General features: G+C 44.2%; 1 protein-coding gene across 4 annotated transcripts in view; it reads left to right on the forward strand.

Annotated features, from left to right (window-relative positions):
* Positions 1–17,490, forward strand: part of rdgA (retinal degeneration A) — a 373,163-nt gene extending 355,673 nt beyond the window's left edge. For all 4 annotated transcript variants that reach the window (XM_050192467.3, XM_050192466.3, XM_050192468.2 and 1 more), the window contains exons 28-29: positions 1,258–1,321; positions 4,604–17,490. In XM_050192467.3, the coding sequence (XP_050048424.1) occupies positions 1,258–1,321; positions 4,604–4,653 (114 nt within the window). In that variant the 3' untranslated portion in view covers positions 4,654–17,490. The remainder of the gene's footprint in view (positions 1–1,257; positions 1,322–4,603) is intronic.
* The last annotated feature ends 5,345 nt before the right edge of the window (positions 17,491–22,835 follow it).

A 22,835-nucleotide genomic window follows, 5' to 3' on the forward strand; every position in this document is an offset into this window, starting at 1 on the left:
TGGGCACCAGTGGGGGACCTTTGTTGGGATTGAATTAACTGAAAAATTTAATCAACCGGAGTTGAATTTTTGGATGTCTGCTGTATCTCATATTTGTTGCTAGCGTGCATTCCTTACGTGCTGATATTTACAACAAGCATTTTACACCAACCTTGTTATATCCATGTTTGTTAAATCAAGATTTGGCCACACATTTGGCTGAACGATGATAGATATCTTTTGAAAGAAAATGTTGACTCATCTATAAGCAGGAGTTTCATTCATAAATTAATTATGTAAGTTTGTTCAAAAGAAATATCAACTTATCTTCAAGCACCTGCCAAGTGCATTGTTTTTTATATAATTGTTAATGTTTTGTATATGTTTTAGTCTGTTTCATTTAGGTATCATGTATGTTAAATGTTTTATGAATTCATTCGAACAAATTAAATAGTTGCCATAATGCTCATACCTGTAGTGTTCTCCTGCTGTGCACAAGGTCACAGGTTCAATTGCCAACTGCAGCAGTGACGTTTCATTGGAGATGGAATGCAAAGATGCTTGTGTACTGAGATTTTGGTGGGTATTAAATATCACCAAATGCTCCAGATTAATCCAGAGTACCCCTGCTGTTGCATCATTCATAATCTATGGATTGCTTTGGGGTGTTCAGCCTGTCTAGTCAGTGAGTTAAATACATGGATGCTTAATCCTGGATAGCCTGACAGGCCTGCGTTTACTGGCTGCCCTACTCATTGGGTAGTTTCTATGTTTCTGTTCTTTGTTCTCGTCTGGTAGCACTGCCCATTGTATCATGAGTCGGTGTGTGTCTTTCACCTGCTCAATTAACTTGAATATGTCTTATTTATAGGCATTTGTTTACTTCTCTTGGTAATAGCAATTTTGTTTAGTCATGTCTAGTGTGCTCATTCAGCGATGGCTCCAGTAACAGAAGCCAAACTCAGAGGCCATGCTTTTGCTTAAGTACTGAAGGCTCTGGAGACAACTTTAGGCCATCACGTTTTAAGCATTACCTGTTGCTGTTTTCAATATTTTAGCAACTTTTTTTTTCTTTGTGACCATTCTCATTGCAGCACTGTGGCATATATTAGCTTGTGGAACAGTAAGTAATGTTGCGCGTGACACTTAAAGGTGCCTTTTCAATCATTTTCCACGTCTTGTTGCTATCCCCGATGTTTATAACTGTGGTTCATTGACTGCTATGTAGTAGCTGAAAACATAAAGAATTATTCGTCCTTTTCTCACTTCTGTGTTTAGGGACAGACAGCGAAGCAGCTGGCTGCCAGAGCTGGCGATGAGGACTTGGCAGCATACCTGGAAAGTAAGTGGTTATGATAGGTTGTCTGTTTTAAACATATATATTTGCTTTCATGAAAGTAATTTGGGGCCGTCTTGAACATTTAGACTTCTGCTGGGGGGTCACAAGAGCTGTAGTGTTTGGCTCCTGCTGAGCAAGAGTTCAAGGGTTCAATTGCCACCCACGGTGGCTGTATTTCAATGAGGTCTAGGGACAAAAGCACTCGTACAGTTTACAGGTGGGTTTTAAAGAACCTAAAGCGGTCAGAATAAATCCAAAGCACTATGGTGTTTTCTATTAGCCCCAAGAACGAACTACAGGGACACTGCGAGCGCTGCGAGCATGATGTCCGGGCACAAACTCACACCTATCGTCTGCTGCAGTTTGGGCGGTGTCCAGGTGCCTTCTGCAGTGTCTTGATTTGTTCAGTCTCGTACCCTCTGCTTGTGCACTTATGGCGGTCATCTCGTGTCAAATATATTTTGCGACGTCTTCATTCGCGAAAGTTTATTCAAAGAGCTTATTTCTTAGACGACAATACAGTTCTCGAAGGCAACCCTACAGTGCCAGCCAAAAGAGCGCAGGCCAGCCAATTGCAGGTTTTTCATGCACGGATCGACAACTGCAAAAAAACAGCATATAAGAATCCAGTTATGGCAACATACCTGCCATGGTGCAACAAGTATGACACAAACGCTGGCTATATATGACTTCTACAACAGTTATCTTAATTTTGATCCGCTAAAACAAGTGTTCTCACAATGAGTAGGTAATGATATAATATCGGATGTTTGCATTTCTTCACAGAAACGCTTGGCAGTGACCCGAGGACTTAACTAACACTGCAGTTTAGATTCTACCAGCACCACTTGCTTCTTTAATTGCTTCTCAAAATTAGGCGGTTCTTGACATGTTGTTTTTAAGTAGCGGTAACTTGAAGTAAAGCTAATTGAGGCTTACAGCTGTTTGCAGAATACGAAAAAGAATGTACCAATATATATTCCCTTTTCAGTGCTACATTTTCAACTCACTTGAGCAATTTACTGGTGTTTGCTGCTTGAGGAATATGCGTGACGAATCTGTTTGGCGACCTGACACAGGCTGCTTGGCCCAAATTTTTTAGTGAAATATGCCTTTTGTACTATATGGCTGCAGCCAGAAAGAAGCTGAAGAGTCATTCATTCGTAGTATGGGAGATATTGAAGATATCATAATTCCCCGGTGGAGGGTCAAAACTAAAGTTCAATATGTCAGGTGTGTGGTGTCTTCCTTATGAAGGTTTGTGAGGTTCTCTTTTATGTACTGACGAAACAGATAGTTCTCCATTTGTATAATTAAACTATGCTGGATCGAGACATGGTGAGGCAGAATGTGCTTGAATTTTTCTTTTCGAGGCACCCTAAGCTGTGCTGCAGTACCTCGAGTATACTTTAGGCATGGCAATTGGTGCTGTAAAAAACTGCTTCATGGTTTCACTTGGAAGTTTTCGTGAACCGACGGGTTTCGGAACATTGCGTGCCTCGCCATAACGACGATCGATTGCTATCATTACGTGAGGGGTGTGCCATATTGTCGATAAAGGCTACTGAGGGCCACCATGAAACATTTCATCACTTGCAATTGATTGGCCCTCAATCTTAACCACGAAACTTTTCTTTCAGGTGATTGCTACTATGGTATTTGTGAATTAACTATGTAAATACTCTATATGAGGCGCATCGTGTTAGCAGCCATGAGCAGTTTCTATGGGGGCCTGTTTCAGAGAGCGGTGAAAGTAGGAGCAGACGTTTCACACGAAATGCGTGCCTAACTCTTTCTTTTATACATTAATAAAGTGGTCATATTTGAATAGAACATCTCACCAGAGCAATAAGGATCATGATGACAGCTTCGCTGGGCAGTGTTTTTCTAACACGGATAACATGTTGACACCAAATACCAAGATTTTTCTTCCATGTAAAATGCAATGTCTCTCATAGCTAAGTACTAAGGGAATGTTAAATGTTTAGCGAAGCATCATACACTACTTCGCGTGTTGAATTTGCAGACATTCTTTTTACGCAAAATTTTTATGGATTGACGCGGCGCATATATGCATTGCAAAACCAGTAGATCCCTTCAACGCTACGTAGCTTGCGATATCCAAGCCATAAATTTTCTCAACTCGTGCGCTTTTGAAGAATGAACTGTGGTTCAGGAATCGCAGCAGAAAGAAGCCGACACACCCTTCAATAAGTACGGTTCAAGCCACTGACACCCCAAGCATACAGGAAGGGAACGAGCACACGTGGCAGCCGAGTGAGCTGGAGCGAGCCGGAGCGAGCGGCATCCTGGCCGTGACGTCACTCACGACAGAGCGCCACTGCAAGTTCTCGCCGCTAATAGCCCATGTATTGTGTTGGGACTGTAAACTCCACAATTAAGCTAGGTTGAAACTTTTAGACAGCTGAGGCTTGACTGAACCATTTCCCTCTGCTGCTCTTGGCACACATTGCAATACCACCGATTTGTTTCCATCACCCTTGTCAACATTGTGTTGAATTGAGCCGTCAAAAGCGCATGTTGTCTTTTGAAAATGGCATTTGTGCAGTGTGAATAGACAGGACATATAGGAACACAAGTTATGTGCACTGACTTCCAAGAAGATTGTACCAACTAGCTCGTCAATGAATTCTTTTGGCGCGATCTATGACCTGGCAAGGGCCCTCTCGGTGACAGCACAGTCCTAGCCATACGTAAGAATGATGCACCCATATCTGCATAGCTGTTATGTATCTTGTGATTTCTGCGGCATCGCAATCGCTGTATCCTACCAATGTACAATTATTTGTGTTCTGCCAATACTAAGCTATACAAATGAAACTTTGAGGTTAACTGAGAATCTTAAGAAGCTACGGACAGTACAATGTGTAATGGTATGAAAAATTGTACGCATAGTGTTAAGGAATGGAAAGACAGTGGTATGGCTCACAGAGCAAACAGGTGTAGCTGATACTCCAGTTGAGATTAAGTTTAAAAAAGTGGGAGTTGGGCAAGTAATTTAATGCATAGAGCAGGTAGCCGGTGGTTCATTAGAGTAACATAACAAGTGCGAAGGGAAGAAAAGTGCAGTCAAGGATGGCAGATTAGGTGGTGCTATGAGATTGAGAATTTTGTACGCAATGGACGAAGTAATCTTATGAATGGCAAGAGTATGATTTGGGAGGGATGGGATCCCACACAGGGTGTAATATAGCCTATCAATGGTTTCCGCAGCAAATTATAACTGTGTCATTGCATTTCTTGTCTGTTTAATTTTGTGCCCAGGCCAGGAGCACTTCGAAAGGCTCGTGCAGGACCGGGAGACGGCTGTCTGACGACAGCTGAACGCTGGTGCCCTGCCCCGCAATGACAAGGGCCTCAGCTTTCCCCTTCCTCGGTCGTTCCTGTGGAACCACGAAGCCGACACCGAAGCCACAGCCGCAAGACTGCGTTGAGCAAGTCAGGCCAAGGCTTCAGCCTAAGTGGCAGCCAGAGCTCTTACGTGAGATGCAGCTTATGGCAGAGAGGGACAGGTTGCGGGCCGCACGAGCCCCACTTAGTCAAAATCGCAGCACATGTTAGGAGAAAGAGCCGAGTCGCGAGACTGTTCTGTTCTGGTCCGACAATGGAAAGAGGTGAAAGAAGGGTGGTACAGGCCCGAGGAGAAGAGAAGGCAGGGTTATGTGGCAGTTGTAATGTTAGGCCAGAATGGAGCATAAAGAGTTTATGCAGACCCAGTATGCATGCTTCTTCACGTTAAGAACTTTCACTGATGCAGTTTGTACAATTGGTGCTTTGGCGTGGTGACTTGTTGTGTGCAAGCACATTCACAAACTGGTTTGTGTTTCAGCATTGCATCTTGGAAGTCAGTTATGTTTGCATGTTAAAAAAAGATTCACTTTCGGTCTTTCTTGTGCTTTTATGTTCCATTCTGGCCTGGCAGTGTACTAGCCATTCATGGGGCATTGTGAAAATGTACTTTTAACGGTGTTATCTTGAAATATGTTTGCACACTAGTTTTCTTTGCTTCGTGAATTTTCAGGTATTCTTTCTTGCCCTCGGAAAATATATTTGGAACATGCTCGTAGATCCTTTTCGGACAATGTTTGCATGGGTTCTCAGTGAGCTTGCTTGACATGCATAAGCCTTGACAATTTCTCGTGCTCCCGTTCTTGTGACACCATTGACTCTGCATCTGCTGCGTGGAGTGGAAGTTTCGGTTTACCAATTCTTTTAATTGTTCATCACTTGGCAGCTAAGTGATCTGATGGCACGCCTTTTTGGCAGCTGCCCAAGAGCTTAGATATTTGGTGCTTTCAAACGCTGTGCTCCTTCGAGCACAAGATGCTTACAAGCTATGTTCACTCAATTATCAAGGTATGTTGTATCCCGATTTAACCGCAGGCTCACAGATCTAGCGATTTGCCTTGCCACTTTTGTCATGTCGCGTGTGAAAACGCTTATTAGAGTTTGGCGATCATGGTGGCATGGTACTGGTTTCTGTGCGGCTCTGCTTTCTTCACTGCTTTTTGTCTCGTAATGAACAGGCGAAAAGTTCTCATTGTACACATCCTAACGCATATAGTATCTTGGATAATTTGCACACTTCTTATACGGTTGCACGCCTTTTGCCTCATTATGCGATTCTCAGCAAAACAAGTTTGCCGTGGCGTTTTAAAACTCTTGCACTGTGTTTAAAGCTTTTCACAACCTTTCCAACTACACCACGGCGGTCCTGAAGTCTTTCACCTGGCTAACCTTACATTGAACATGTGCACACCATGTCAGTGACGATGCGCAGTTTGCCGTGGTCAAAAGTGAGTCTCCTCTGTTCACTTTAGACTCGTAGAATGCGTTCCTCTGTCACGTGTGGATCTGGCGACAGCAGAGGCAGGCAAACGTGCAAAAGCCTTCTCAACGTTCCTGCACCATCCTCCTCAACAACTTTGGCCTTAACGTCACCAGCGGCTCCCTCCATGTGGTGGCGTGGGAGGTAATGCCAATGAAATGACGCTAGCGCCTCCTTTGGGCGATACTAGACGAAACCTAGAGTGGTCCCTATGCGGAACAGCCCCTTTCCCTTCATCAAGAAGGAGGGGTGCAGTAGTTTCATTGAAACGTGCTACGCTATATAACGCTCTCGCATTACGTTGTACAATTTTGTATATTTAGCCCTTGTACCATAGCGCAGCGCAAGTGTAGTAGAGCTAGTTGTTTCGACTGCCCCCCTTGGAGGAGGAGAAAAAGAAACACGCATTTTTAACTCCCAAACAATACGTGTTTGACTTTCAAGCGGTGCACCTTGTTTTTTATTTTTTAGTCCCCGCAGCAATGGCTGGAGGATGACCAAGGCATTTTCCAGAGGCTGGCAGGCCTTGCTTAGCCTTGCCTCTGTGTAGTAGTGTGTCCTCTGTAGGCTTTTCCTTTTGGCCCAGTTGAAAGGTCTTGTCCATGAGCTCCTTGTTGCCAGTAGAATGTGAATGCACACTCGCTTGTCGCATGTCGAAGGACGAGGGATTTTCGTGTGGACGCCAAGTTTGACCCACTAGTTGCAGCTCTTCAATGGCAGCATGCTTTTATGCCTTTACAGACTGCTATTTTTCGTTGTTGTTATTGTTGCTTACTTTTTTTTTTTACCTGTGTATATCAATCATTTCTTCCTTCCTCACCAAAGTGGCTTGCATGTACTCAAGTTTTTGCTTTTGATGATTTCTGTTGCACTCTTTTGTGTGTAAAATTTTTTTTAATTCACCCATCTTGATGGCTTCTAGGTATCTGTGCTGGCATTATGTGTGCAGGTTTCTGACATATTACCCTTGAATTGCCTAAATTTTATTGCCTGGAAAAAAAAAAAAGAACCACTCGAATTGCACTTAAAGGTACTCACATGCACAGCTCAGAAAATGAAACATTACTTCTATGCAATTGGCTACTCCAGAAGGAAACTTGTGGGCTTCTCATGATACGCCGAAATGGGCACTAGTGCAAATGAATGTTGTTATATTGCACATGTTTTCTTTAGTTCATATGCTTTGACATCCAAGGTCAATTTTGAGGCATCTTGTGGAAGCCTATGACATGTTTTAGACATATTGAGTTCAGAAAAATCTCTAAAGAAAGTAGCAATGTTGAGTTGGTCTCTTTATCAGCAATTGTCAATATGAACTGCATCATGAACATCAAGAATCAGCACATTTTCTTGTCACAGCATAGGAATGTTGTCTTTTTTTTGTCATTTTTGTGTGCATGGCTGCTCTGCGGGAAGGCTATGACTTTAATCAACCGAAGGCCTGGCTTGAAGTGAGGATCATTGTAAATTTAACAAAGAAAATATAATTTTGATACTGGTTTGAATTGACTACAATTGCTTAATTGTCTGACTTGGGCATTATTGTGAGTCGACTTCGTTTGCACTCAAGAAAGTCTTAGCCAGTTTTGGACACAACACTAACAATAATATGGACTCACCTTGTTCCTTTATTCACAGCTCAGTTGATCTTCAGCTGTATACAAAGGGCTGTTAAGACTGCCTTAAGTTCCTACCAGGCTCTTATTAGTTGCTTTCATTTCTTTTCTAATACAAGCTGCACATTATGCTGCACTGCAGTGAATGACTGTCATTCCGCAAAGATGTGACTTACCAGTGACTGTATTTATTGTGCAGTGCAACACATTCGTATCAATATTTATAGAACTTTAAAATCTGGGCGCATGTTCGCCAAGCAGTTTCTATACCACACAGTGACTTTTAAAAAAAAAGTGGTACCAGCCATTTGTGATAGTCAACATATCCCCTCCAGGCGCCATGTGCATAGTCGCACTCACCAAAATATAGTACGCTAAAACCGAAACCACTGAGAAAAGTGCTACAATTGAAAATTTGTTGCAAACATCTTGACACCCTCGCAGAACACACCTCTGCTTGAAGTTTGAATAATATGTGTAAGGTGTTTTTGTAAAACAAATTGGAAGGTAGACGTTTTGGTGCTTACTCTGTTTCACTTTGTCATTGTGTAGTGGTTTCACATCTTTTCTTGTTTTTCGCAATGTTTCACATCAGGCGTATATTTCGAGAGGCTGGATGGGCACTTTCCAAATAAGCGAGACACAAAACAGTTGATGTTATCATAACTGACATCTCTGCAAAGAATTTTCACAGGTAGTCCACTTTCTGGTAAACTTTCCATATGGGGCATGGTACTAACGAAAAACTATGTGGTGATACTAAATTTTCAATGAGTAGAATTGATTGGTGCCTGAAGGGGATATAATACTCGGTGACAACCTGCCCTCTGTGCCTCATAGTTCCTGAGAGATGCAAACATTGTAAAGAATTCGCCCCATCCAGGACGTTGTGGAAATCAGCATGTATAATTGGCTGTTGCATCTGTGCAAGTTTTGTTTGAGTTGGACATTGCCATACTTGCTGCTGAATTCGTAGGTTGTCACTGACTGAGTTGAACCTCTATATAACAAATTATCAGATATAATGAAATAAACCTAAGACTTTTCTCATTGATATGAGCAGGTAATGAAGATGCTCATAATGAATATAACGAAGGCATTTTTGTGTTGGACGTGACTGAGTTATAACAAGGTTTGACTAGTCATACTTTGTTATGATCAAATCACATTCAACATGTAAATTCCTTTGTGATATCCAGTATTCATTACGAGCACTATTCGTACAGTCAAACATCATAACGATGTAGCACCGATACATTCTTTATATCCGCTATTTGTTACAAGTCTGTTTGTTACACAGTTTTGGCTAAAAGATTTTTTATTTACTTTGTTATATCCAGTGATTCATTATACTGAGATTCAACTTTAGCAATAAGGCTGAACAATTGCAGGCAGGGCGTATGAAATAAAAGTTTTGTGAATTTGGCCCTTGGTCACTATAGCCAGTTTCTACGGACTGTGTCTACAACTGAGCCTAACGTTCAGGTAATGTTCCTGTTATTGTCTCATTGAGGTATCAAAGCTTTATGAACTAAGTTTCCACAAGTGATACTGAGTATATGTACTGAGCTTTGTGCTTCCTCCATCATGTTTGTACAATGGTCTCATTAGCTTGCACACATACAATTATATGCAATGTGTTTCTAATACAGTTGTTTGTTTGCTGTGTTGTTTAACGACTTTGTTTCGGCAATGGATATTGAATCGCCTCTGGCCCGTGGTGTGATCATACAAGCATTAACAAAAGCACAGTCCATAAATTTGATTGCGTCAATTCACAACAGCTCATAGCAAGAAGACTTAAACCTGTCTGATATGCGTTTACGTTAAATGAAATGACTGCACTTTTACATTGCAGCATTTTCTAATCGTAGCTCACAGCTTAACCCTCTAAAATACACCTTGGCAACATTCTAGGCACCACAATAATGTCCATGCAACATGAATTCTTAAACATTATTAGAGCTGTGCTTCAGCCTTTCATTTTTCGTAAAAATTTGGTTTACGTGAATTCATTTGGAACTTATTACAGAGTGTGTGGAATGACGGCAGTAGTGTGCTAACAAATGGCTGCCATATTTTTCTTTGACATTTGCAGCATCTAGGAAAAAATATTTTGTACACTAAGCTTAGGGATATTTTCTCGCTTCATGGCTATTCGTTCATTTCCCAGTGAAATACTGTATCTCTATCCTTACAAAGCACATTGAATTTGAAAACACAGGCTTTCCAACGCCCTAAAATGGCAGATTTATGATGGTGTAAACCTTTCTCGTTTTGTTCATTTTGCTTTTATGTTGCAAGATCTGCTTTATGTTCATTTGAGATGAATAAAGAGGCAAAGGAAGCCCTATGAAAATATTTTTTGTGCACTAATTCTTACTTTGCGATTAAGGTATTAAGGCTAGGGTAATTGTGAAATAATTCATCGGGAGAATTTAGATTGTCCATAAATGTATTGCCATCTACAGAATACTGGGTTACGAGAGATGTTTTTGCGAGTAGCCACATTGGTGGCACCATATTGTGGTGCAGAGGTTAACCACAAAAGACAGAGCTAATATTGCAGTGAGAAATCATATTCTACTTATCTGCTGGTGCGTAAAAAAGTTTTCCATAGACATAGTTGTTAATATGCAGTTTTCTTTTTCTTTTTGTTTCCTTTGACAATAACACATGTGTGACAAAAAGATTTCCAAAGCATTGTGGTTGGACAAAGCATCACAAGATGTCGCCATCAACATTGCTACTGTTATTCATGGCTATCGTTTCTATTGTCTAGACAGCCTATACTGTGTGGCAGTTTCTCTAAGCCTCTAATCTAATGTTGCATGTTTAGGAGCGCCATGTATACGTTACTTTTCCAGCTGAATTGCCGGCTAATCCACACTCATATTTCACACAGAGGTAGCATTTCACAGCGCATGCAGCTTAATGCCACGTTAGGGTGTATTACTTGCATGTGATAATTTGCGCACAAATAAATGAGTGTATTTCGTGCGTGACAGTACTGGATAATATGTAGAATTTGCAGCAATGTGTACATGGTGCCATGTCTTGACTGTACTAAGAAAACAGCATTGTGCGCCATGTCTCACTGTGTGTGTCACAGGGTGCCACTGTTCAATTGCTGCAAAATTGTACATGTATTGCCTGCCGTTGCCACAGGTGACGTGTACTTCTGACACGGATGAATTTTTGGATCAATTGATGCTTGGTGGTGGAATTCAGTTCTGCTGCTTTATTGTGCATGTGGGTAGGTGCTATTTTAGTTAAACTGGGATTTCTTCAAAAATGGCCACGTTTTTGGCATGTGCTGATCCCCATTCTTGTTCTTACTTTTTTTTTCCCCGAACACTTACTTTTGCGCCTCACCTTTTCGCAAACAAAGTCTCATTTTGGGTGCTTAAAGATTTTAACCCTTTAAGTGCTTTAACTTTTGTGTGGACTAAAATATTTTGAGCTTAAATCGGACTGTAGGCGTGACTGGTAGTTTGTGCCTGTAAGCAGTTCCTGTGACAATGGTGGCTTTCAGTAGCTGGCATAAAAACGCCCTCAATTGACATATTTTGCATTGTAACCTAACCTTGTCTACAGCAGGCATAGCTCGTCTTGACATTATTATATGTCGCTAGCAATGAGGACGTACACAGAGGCCAATGTTTGTAAAGGGCAGGCTGACTGTTTCAGTTTACTAGGTTTGTTCTCATGCTGTCTAAGCTGCATTGTTTGAAGTGAACCGTGTGGGGTACAATCGGAAGGATGTTTTTTATGGGACCAAAGGTGTTTGGTTCTGGTGCCATGTTCAAGCCCCTGGCATAGAATGGGTGTTTGTGTGTTGACTCGTTGACAGTGATTGAGGGAAGCGCCATCTGTGGAATCGGGACCGGCAGTTGCACATTACAGAAAGGGCGTTGCATTTGTGTCTAGATTTTAACTTCGCTTGTCAAGCCAAACAGGGCGCTAGCAAACTTTGCACTCACCTGTGTGCATCTTCAACGTTCCGGATGAAGGTGTCCCAGAAGCGGTGGCAGTGATGTTTACTGTGGGGGGGTGTGTGACAAGCAGTGTGCGTCTGGCATTCCGGTCATGTGCACTTGAAATGAAAACTATGTGTGTGCATTTTTTTTTATTGGGTTGTTTGTGAGAGATATCCCAACAGAGCTTCACTTTAGTCAGTGTGTTTTCGAATAGGATCCACTCAAGCTTTCATGGGAAAAAAGAGTGATCTAAACATTAAAAACACTTAAGCTGTGTTGAGACAAAGAAAGATGCAGGCCGCAAAATTTTAGCATTGTTGTGCCAGCAGTGTGCAGCCAAGTCTGCTGCCACAACTACTCGTAGCTTTTCAAGCCTCCGTATTGTTACGGAGTACTTGAGCACAAAGACAATGACAGCACCGTGTAGCTCTGCGGGGGGCATAAAGCTGCCAACAAAGTGTGACAGCAATGTCAAGTACGTTTAAAAGACGTAAGAGCATACTTGCATGATCTGTTCAGGGTAATGTGAATGATATGGTGCATCGATAGCGGTGACTGCTCTCCCCATTAATCACATTTGTCACCTTGCAGAGCACTACCCCACTGTCATCTTTGTGCACAAGTTCTTCATAATTCCATGGTAGGAGAAGCAAGTAAAGACAAATCAATTCTCCAGCTAGTATTCCCATGAAACTTGAGTTGGTGTAAAAGGAAGGATCCTTCAACGTTGTTGTCTCAACTTGTCTGGCGATGGAGTCGTCTGTATTCTAGCCAGAGTCACGAGCCAATGCAGCATGATGCTTTGTGGTCACCTTCAGTGAAGTCAGCCTTTGCTGATGAAGGTGCTATGTATGTTACTAGTGTTTGCCTGTCTTCGCAAGGTTAAACGCCTTGCAGTGTGATGTCTAGAGCCCTCTAGTCAAAGTGCATTTTGCCAAAGGAACAGAAAAAAAAAGACCTTCAATGTTTGGAGGGCTGTCATATCAACGTTTGTGCTGATGCGGCGTAGTTCTTTGGGATGAATCCTCCTGCAGCCGTTTTAGTGAAGGGAGCTTTGGGAACCATGATCGTTAAAGTGAGAGAAATGCAACTGCAATAATCTCCACCGTAATCTTTGTTGCTTCGTGCGAGCTTTTGAAGAAAGTGTGGCAGGTGTAGGGACGCAACACTGAGGAGTCTCGGAGCTTGCACGGACGTGGGACAACACACGTAGAGAACATTTTGCAGCGTTATCTTTTGGGAGCACCTCACCTTATCCCTGTTTTACCTTTTCCCATTGCAGATCAAATTATTGGTCCTGCAAGCACACAAACTTCTGGTAGGCCGACCAGCATGTCCACTTAAGATGTAGTTTTGTGGCGGCACTATAAATACATATAAATATTATACATATGCGTATAACTTGACTGATGTAGCATATAAGTTACCCACACACCTAGGAGGCCTACTTGAACCAAAGTGTATAAAAAAATGCCACTGGACCACTTGTTCGATCGTAGTCGAGCCCCTAGGGCCGAGGGTGTATACTACAATACGCCTGTTATTCCGCCTGTTTGCTCTCGTATATCTTGTTCTTCGAAGACCACAGGATTGTAGGCTTAGCCGGTGTTTTTTGAAAGCAGGCGCACGGATTCCCGTCTTGTTACATGCGACGCCCCGTATATTGTTCGAGGCGGCGGTGAACGGATCCGAGAGTTTTGTCTTTGTGTCTTTGTGCTGATGCTCGTGCGAAAAAGAAAAAAAGTTGTTCCTTCACGTTGGTTCCTTCTGCGTTTTTCTCGTGCCACCCATTTCAATATGGATAGCTTGATGAATACGATTTGCACCTACGTCGTGCTATCGACAGCCTCACCCAAATGCTTGCTGCCTTTATTACGTGGCACAAAAAACACGCATTTCAAGGCATTGTTTCTACAATAGCATTAAATGTGTAGGCATCTCGAAGGCTACACAGGCTGGCTTCACAAACATCAGCTGGTGCAGAAAGCTTTAGCATGTGTCCTCCGGCATGTTCAGGCTCATTGCTAATGTTGAGAACTATTCTGGGACTGCACACGTTGGTTGCTGCGCGAACCTCGGAATTTGTGAAAGGCCAGATGCAAGAATTTTCCACAAGTTGATGACACTACGAATTTCCGTGATAACGTGGAGCGATAAATTCAACGGTTCCTCCGCAAAAAGATGCGGCAATTGCATACTTGTGTGGTGTAGTTAGCCATCGGCTAGAAGGAGGTTCACTACCAAGTTTTATACCAACCGTGTCTGTTAAGCCTGTCAGGTGCAATGTTCAGCAGCTATCAACTTTTATTAAAGGAAGAAATAAACACACTGGCAAGAACTTTTGAGTGGTTCTTCGCTGGTTCAAATAAAGCAAGGCTGTTGATTCTCTTAATCTCTGGCACGCCTTCATGCCCCCTCCTCTCCTGAGTTATTAGGTTAGTTTTGTCTTAGTTATCGAGTTGTCTCTCAAGAACTGAAAGTGCACTGTGCGCTGAGCTTGCAGTGTCTTTTTTCACTAGGGTGCTGATGTAAAAAGGAATAATAAATTACGTGTATTGCCCCGCAGCTCCTGTGTATGCACCGCGCCCAACGTCACGTCTAAACGTTTTTGTACTCGCACAGCCCTGACTGCGCATTTTGTTTCTGGCTCACTGGCCAAACGTCACATCCTGTGCATCACATGTCAAAGTTTCGGCATGTTTCCTCGGTGTCCGGCGTCGCCTGTGGTAAAAAATGTTTGATGGCACTGCAAAAGAGTTTTGATGAGCCCACTCATGCCCTGAAATGTTAGCTGACAGGGCCCTCTTGCGTTTGCTGTTTTGTGCCAGCAAGCATGTTCGCGGTATTGGTTCTCAATGGAGGAGCATATTGAGCAGCAAGTCAACAGGCAAAAAGCAAAGCTCGTAATGACCATAGACATACTGGCATTTACGAGATGTCAGAGGTGCAAGTGTGAGCAGCCACCTTGTTCATTTTGCACTGGTGTGTGCAAACTACTATTGCTCTGATGGGCTATGGGCTACTCAATCAATAGATTAAAAGGCATTGGCAACAGAATGATTGTGTATGTATAGTTGCTATATAACACCAATTAAGAAATTGTGCTGTCGCTTTGTGATGAAGCAAACTACCACAAAATAGTGCTACCAGCTGTGCTGCTACCTTCCCTCATGTCGAGTATTCTGCAAACCTCAAATGTGTACGGACACTAATATTGGTTTCTATATTCAAGGTGTTTGACATAAGCAAGCTTGAAGATGTTTCCTGCTGAGCGGGAGTCTGATGTCATGTTTTTATGCGTGATGCACTTATTTGAATGAAGCTGTGCTGATTATGCCGAGTAGGGAGCCCTCAAATGCAGCATTTAACCTCTGCAGCAACGTTTGCGGCCTTTAGCGCGTCTGCCTTTTCTCTTTGTGGCGGGGGGAGGGGGTGGGGCGAAGAGGTCCTGTCGTGTATAGTTTCAACTGAAGAGTGGTAAGCAGCACACCCAGGTGATGCTGTAAAAAAAGGCGATCTGTTCCCTCCAATTTATACGCAGTGTTCAGCACAGCGGTTCTTCACTCTGTGCAGATTTGTTCTGGCGCCATAAACCACGAGCTTGCAACAGGCGACGCCGGGCTGTGACCCGCGTCTTCGACAGCGTGCACTGTACCGCGGTTTCCACATGACTGCCGTCATTCCTTCTATAGGCCCGGTGGCAATGACCATGTCCCGAACTGTTGTTGTTATTCCCGCGCAGCAAACGCGGTCTCTGCAGCTAGACAAGCAGTCGTTGCTGTCTTAGAGCGAGAGAAGTGCTTGTACGTGTGTGCGCGTGCACGCATTCCTCACCACTTGTAAATGCAGGATTGCGTGTTCACCTTCGTTCGAATGAAAAAAAAAGAATAAGAAACCTCTCGAAAACTGCCCACGAGATCTATTTTTCCTTACCCTGCGCTGACAGTTTGCCACTAAACCGGCGAGTGCGCTGTGACGTTGCGAAGATATATGCAACGGTGACAAAGAGACAGAGAGAGAAATAAAAAAAGAACACAACAAACTGGCGTTTCTCAATGGCTTACAGTAGCTGACCGAAGTCGTCGTCTTGTGCGTGGGAAAGTGGAACCCGCACGCATCTCTATAGTTGACCGTTCTATACTGCTCCGTGTACCGTGCACACCAACCGTTTCCTTCCTGTGGATGATGGAACGCTGCTGACGCTCCCCGCGGTGCTATTGGTTGGTTGCTATAGCGCCTGTCCCCCCGCAGTGTGTCTGGTTCAGCGCTGAACTTGCAGAAATGGCGACCACATTTCGGCTTCCACGGTCTTTTCGCATATTTATTCCACTGGCGATGCGCGGAGGACTTGAGGCAATCACTTTGTTTTTTGCTTGAAACTGGAACATTTAATCTTTATTTTTTATTATTAGGCTCAGCGGCACGCCAAACCGCTGCGATCCATAACGCAGTAGTAAGAAATTGCGGTATTTATTTTTAAGCTTCTAGTGCCTCCTAATGTAAGTCAAAATAAATCTACATGTGGAGTGAAAATTGTAAGCTAAAATTCATTCCCCGCTTTCGCGTGTCACATTCAGACGCAAAGGTGGCGCAGTCAATAGTATGATTTGGCCTGTCGGCTAAGATTAAGGCTTGCTTCATTCGGTGAATTTCCATTTGTTAGTCTGTACTCTTGAAAATCTGACTCGTTTCTTTTGGCAGGTTACAATTACCTGTGCCGAGTGGGTCATCCTTGCCGCTGCTGAATTCATTCACGCTCATATAAGACTCAAATCTGCAACTTACTTTAGCTGGTTATTTGTTTCTTAATATCATTAAATGCAAGGCCCCGCTTGTGCAACAAGCGCACAAGTGATCACAATCACTCCGCCTGCTCTCTCTCACAACCTTCTGTGCAAGCAATTAATTTACTTTATGCAAATGAGGGGCAGCGATTTGAAGGTGGTGATTTTAGGTTGTTAAATTCTCGTCACATAGCTCTTTTTTTTTCGAATATGTGTAAAAGATGTGGATGTATTAGTTTTATCCTTCACTGCCTACGTCATCCTGCAGTGTCACAAGAAATGAAGTTGACGTCACACCAGGACTGGCGTATCCATTCCGTTCATTGAAGTGGAGTCATTACTTTCATGACTTCAGTCATCATGTATTAGTGGGAAGAAGCAAGCCCATGAGCGGGCAGTTGTTGGCAGGAAATGCACTTAAAAATTGTAACGGTCATTAGAAATTGTTAAATGGTCTGCGTAAATCACTCGGTGGAACGATATTTAGAAGGGCATTATTGGATTACTTCAGTCCTTCGCGCCTGTTGCCAAGTTTAAGCTCGATGGAACCGACGGTGGCACGTTATTATACCTAGCAAGTCTTGCGGTGAACACGTGCTGTGGGCAAGCGTTCATTTGGAGTTTCAACCACATTTAGTAGAGCAACACCACACATGTCAGTGTTGTTTTCGTTCGTGCTGTTATTTTCAATAGTGTTTCACTGCATGGCCGCGATTGAATTATTGTTTCATATCATAATTAAGCAGCCCCTAATGTCATCACTGCGCACTAGGCAACGGTGCCATCGTTAGTGTGCATTTCTTTTTGTCTAGTTCTGATGTCTCGGTTGTTGAATTTCCTCTTCACAGCTTTGCTGTTTTGTTGCTCCCTGTTGTGTTCTGTGATTTTCTTCTGCAAAAAGAAGTGTCGAAGAAATAAATTTTGAAATACGGAAGGGACCAAACTGGTGTCCGTCTCCTGATTTCACTGCTCAATGAATATACGCAGCTGGTGATCCAGGAAGCACAAGTTGGTTGCTAGCTAGCTTGGTACAGTTTGAGCAGGCTAGAAGCAGCTAGAGCTGTGGCAAGCTACTGTTTCGACATCTTCAAGATGGCTAGCAGTTGATGCCTCTAGCTATAAGCTCTAGCAATAGCAAAGACGTTTAGTTAAAATTTAGTTAAAAAAAATTCAACGCCATGGCTAGCACTTGATGTCTCCACACAAAGACTTCTAGCCATTGTGAAGACAATTACTTAAAAAGAGTGTCAAAATTTCAAAGACATTGTCAAGAAGGATCCAGGCCAGCCTCAACAAATCGGAGGGGGGGGGGGTGGAGATGGTGGCGCCACAATACATAGAGTGAACGGAGGGGAGGGTTGCAAAACGGTCAAACCTTTCTCCACTTGGAGGTCGCATTTGAAATTTTGTGTAAGCTATCATTGTTCATATGACATTCTACCTTTCTCACTGCAAGTGGAAAACCTTGGATGAAGCGATTCATAGCTGTCATTGAATATGACCTTAAAGTAATGTAGGGTAATTTGGTTGCAAAGTATGTGGTCACAAAACACTGGCATAATTCAGAGCAGTGTTTAGTGCATTAGTTGTGTGCGCTTCAGATGTCTCGGTATGTGCAGCATACAGAACCACAACACAATTTTTTTTATCGCTGAGTTAGCCAGTTGTGAAATTCATGCTGGGAGGTCTCCTAAATTTTGTGACTTTTACAAATTTAAGCAAAAAAATGAAATAAAATAACCTTGTAGCGCGCTTCAAAGAACTGCTCTCTCCAGTTTGTAGAATTCATATTTATTTCTTTTTTTTTAACGGCAACAATCCTCGTAAAATATTGTGCAGTGGAAGCCGAGATATACGATTTCCACTTTTCCAAATGTTTAAACTCCTGCGGTAAAGCTTTCTCGGAAACACAACGAGCCGACAGATTCGATGGCCTTTGCTGCGGAACATCACGGAATATATTACAAATGTCGTGTAGACTATTCGTAATAAAGACGCTCCTGCTATAGCCGATGCCCTCATGTCACCCTCAGAACGACGGATTTGTTTTTAAAGGAGCACTGAACCACTTTTTATCGAAGTGGAGAAAGGTATTTGAAGGGAAAGCAGGCTATTTCAGAAATACTTTGCCGCAAAAAGTACTTCAACGCGTTCAGCAGATGCGGAGTTTTTAGTTTTTACGGGACGCAATCGGCTTGCGCATAAGGGCCACGGTACTGCGCATGCGCAGACCACTATGTCTGGGTCTGCACATGCGCAGTACCGTGGCCCTTAGTCCTTGCGTACGCAAGCCGCTTCCGTCCCCTAACCTAAAACTCTCTATTGGCAATCAAACACGGCCTCCGCTGCGCTCCGGCTGCTTCTTCAATGCCTTGCACTGAGAAGGCTACGCCGCAGTTGGGTGTGCCCACAACGCCCCGCCTTCTAAATCTCACCGTGGCGCGCAGTTCAAATTTAATTTTGGATGTTAACGTAGACGCCATGACTTCCGCCTTTGGTGCCTACGACGCGCTAAGCATAAGCTAAACGCGGTTGTCCTCAGCGAGCAGCAGTGCGCTTAGCCAGTGGACTCGTGGCGGCACCCCGCGGCGGCCGCGGTATCTACGCCAAGTAGCCGACCGCAGCTTGATGTCAGTGCTATCGGCCAACAGCAGCCGAATGACGAAATGGAATGACGACAAATGACAATGACAATGGAATGACGAAATAGTGCGTCTAGAAGAGAGTGAGGACAGGGCCATTTGTTGAAAGGAGAGCGTGTTAGAGAAAGGTGACTTCGCGATCCGCTAGCTAGCTTCGCGCACCGTACGGCATCATAGTTTGGCTGAGATGTTCACAGCAGCGTATGCCACCCGCGGACTGTTATTTCACCAAGCCCAAGGGCTGGTTCAGGGCCCCTTAAGCTTGCCAGAAGACAACGAGTAGCCCGTTTGCAAGGGCCGACGAATGGACATCGCTCTTGGAGGATTCTCTGAATAACCTCCCTTCTTTATCAACTTCCTTTTCTACCCCCTCCTTCCTAAAGAGTGGGCAGGCTTTGCGACCCTCTAGGTGGCAGCTAGTTGCCAGCCTACTCCTTCCCTATTTCCCTCTCTGCACATTGCATGCGTGTTTTCATATCAAATAATAATAACGTCCAGTACGACATCACCCTTTGAAAAAGAAATTAACATTGAGCATGCATGTGTCATGTATAAAGCAACTTCTCTCTTTTTCTTTTCGAATTTTTTTATGGAGAACTGATGAAATCAAAATAATGAAAACGAACGATGCAGTCTGTGCCGGGAATCTTCACGCAACGCTTCTTGTTGTCACAATACTGTCACTACACACTCTGTCATCAAATCACTCTCTTAAAATGGAACCGTCACAGCGGCACGGTAAGAGTTCAGTTTCTTTTTATACCGGTGACGTCAGAAGCAGGTGCGCAGTCATTGGTTCGAGAGAGATGAGTACGTCATCGCCGTCAATTTTCAGACTCCCAAGCTGATCACGTGCTGCAGCGGCACTGCTGGCATGTCAGCTAATAACGTGTCCGCGGCGCTTGCTTTGACTCGAAAAAGAAAGCCTGTACTGAGTCCCGACCGACAAGCGGCAGTCACTCGGCCCACTGACATCAGAGCTAGTGCTTGGCGAGATGTCAGGATCCACGATTTTCTGTGATGGAACAGCACAGGGCGTTGTTGCTGCTTGGATGACCAGAGCCGACGCCGTCTATTCCGTACGTCAGAATAGCGTGGCCGTTGTGGTCGCCGGTGCTGTTTCTCACGTGGCCACGCCTGGCAGTATCGTCTTGTAGGCATCCTGTATGGCAGAAGGAAGTCCAAAAAGGTCAGTCTTACGCGAAAGGCGAAGCATTAGTTTAGATAGCAGTTAGACAGCTATACGGAGTAAGATTCGCAAACTTTCGCTTGCGAACTAAATCAACAAGTACCTTGTCCCGTGCGCAAAGGCGAACACACGATCGCGACCACATTTCACTCGATGACCGCGGACACTCGCTGTCAGAACACTGGCGTGATGAAAAGCGGCAGCAGAGGCGAGCGAATTCCTCTTAGTGCAGCACTTCAATGCGAACGGGGCGCGCGAGAACACATTTCACTCGATGACCGCGGGCACTCGCTGTCAGAACACTGGCGTGATGAAAAGCAGCAGCAGAGGCGAGCGAATTCCTCTTAGTGCAGCACTTCAATGCGAACGGGGCGCGCGAGAGCACATTTCACTCGATGACCGCGGGCACTCGCTGTCAGAACACTGGCGTGATGAAAAGCGGCAGCAGAGGCGAGCGAATTCCTCTTAGTGCCGCCTCTAACGTCAATGCGAACGGGGCGCGCGCGAACACAGCGCACATGAAGCCATCAGCTGCATGTGGTCGGCTAGCCTTCGAACCCAGCGCAGATTGCCTCTAGAACACGCGCGGCCGCGCTCAGCCGCCGCAGTTGGAGTAGAAACAGAAAGAGCTGTGGTGCCAGTGCTACCTCAATGACAAGTTTTCAGCGGCAGAAACTTAAGTTCTGGTGTTTTATGTGCGATAGCCACCATCAGATTATAAGGCACGCCGTAGGGAACTCCGGATTACTTTTTAATCTTTAACATGCACAAAATGAACACTGTACAAAAGCATTTTTGCTTTTGGCGCCTATCGAAATGCAGCTACCGCGGTCCTGAGAAACTGCGAACGACGTTGCGATTCGCAGGTAAAAAAAATAAAAAAAATAGGAAGAGAAAGAACACATCCAGGGGCACGTGTACTGGCTATCAGCACCGACCTGCACGCATGCATGAGTGATTTCATTTCTTTTCCTGCTTCCCCTCGAGGCTGCTAGTCTTCGGCCACACCTACCATGTTCCAATTACTTTTGTCCGCACCTGCACAATTATTATGTGTTAAATGTTCGCGTAGTAAGTCGGACGCCTTATAACGAAGTGTCTGGAGCCTCCGAAGTTAATCGTACAGGTCACTACGTTGTAAAGGTCGCGCATCGCGCGGGTCACAGTAGAACTGAGACAGAATTAGCCTTTAGTTATGCAGGTCATTACGTTGTGTAAAAGCGTTCGTTGCGGATGCATTGGGTGCGGACGATTCGGCAAAGCGCTGGCGTTGCCGTCCATATAGGGCCACCTGCTCATGCGTGGCGCGCTGATGCTTTCAAGCAAGTTGGCCCACAAAAATAACGCTACAAAAAAGAAAGCATGCATTTCTGAAGTTTAGAGGAAGCCACATTGGAATCTGCTCAACTCATAGGGACGCATCATTATGCTGCGTGAACCGTATCAGCGATGAAAAAAGAAAGATATGTTCGCAGCGGAGTTGAACCGAAATTGGCTTGTTTCAAATAACGCTCTACGCACGCGCCTATACTCTCGTTCTTCGCTGCGCTGAAACAGGACCGCCATTACCTAAGGACAAGCGACGGGTTGTGCCGAACAGCTCCTCTGCTGTTGGTTCCTTAAACAGTCATTGTAGTGAAAATGTCGTTTGCTTGTAGCGTTTTCCCATGGAAAAGTACCAGGAACGCACGGAAGAAGTGCGCAACTTCAGTGTGTGACGAAAATCCGGACAGCTCCATCGTGGAAGCCATTTTGAAACACCAAGTACTTACAGCGGGAACTACTACGAAGGTGTGTAATATGCTTTTTTTTTTCGTTTTAATATCCACTTTAACAGAAGCTGTACAGAAAAATTGAGCGCAATGACGTACCGAGAGATTGCCGGTTATAACAATGGGCTGGCTTTCACGGTAAAGGCGACCTGGTTAGGTGCCAACAGACAAGTAACGTAGAAAGGCGGAGCTGCGTATTTTAAGTCATCTGGCGCTTTGTTCGAACTGACGAATGTATACAAATTGCCCAGATTTGTACTCTTCTTGTTCCCGCGACGGCCTCTTGAGGAGCGCCTCAAATAATAGCTTTGTAGCGTGTGCCACCGCCTCCGTTTCCAAGGGCGATGTTCACTTCATCATCATAATCATCATCAGATATTCCTTATTTGCGGGTGCGACGTTTGAGGTGGCCACAGAGCAATGGCCCCACGTCAAGCGGCTCTGCTGAGTGGGGCTCGAAAAAAAAGACTATTTTCTCGTCTAAGTGTTAATTAAGAAAAGATTTATTTGCAATTTGATTTCGTCAAGCTGCACTCCTTGTGGAGCTTTACACTTAGGGTGGAGCGTACTCCACCAGCACACGAATGCTCAATGCTCGGCGATTACGCGATACTCTGATCGCATGGCTGCCGGTGAGCACTTCATTGAGACTCTTGTGCATGCGTGAGAGGCATGCGTATAAAGC

This window comes from Dermacentor andersoni, chromosome 10 (genome assembly GCF_023375885.2).
Source record: "Dermacentor andersoni chromosome 10, qqDerAnde1_hic_scaffold, whole genome shotgun sequence".
In the NCBI taxonomy this organism is placed as follows: domain Eukaryota; kingdom Metazoa; phylum Arthropoda; class Arachnida; order Ixodida; family Ixodidae; genus Dermacentor; species Dermacentor andersoni.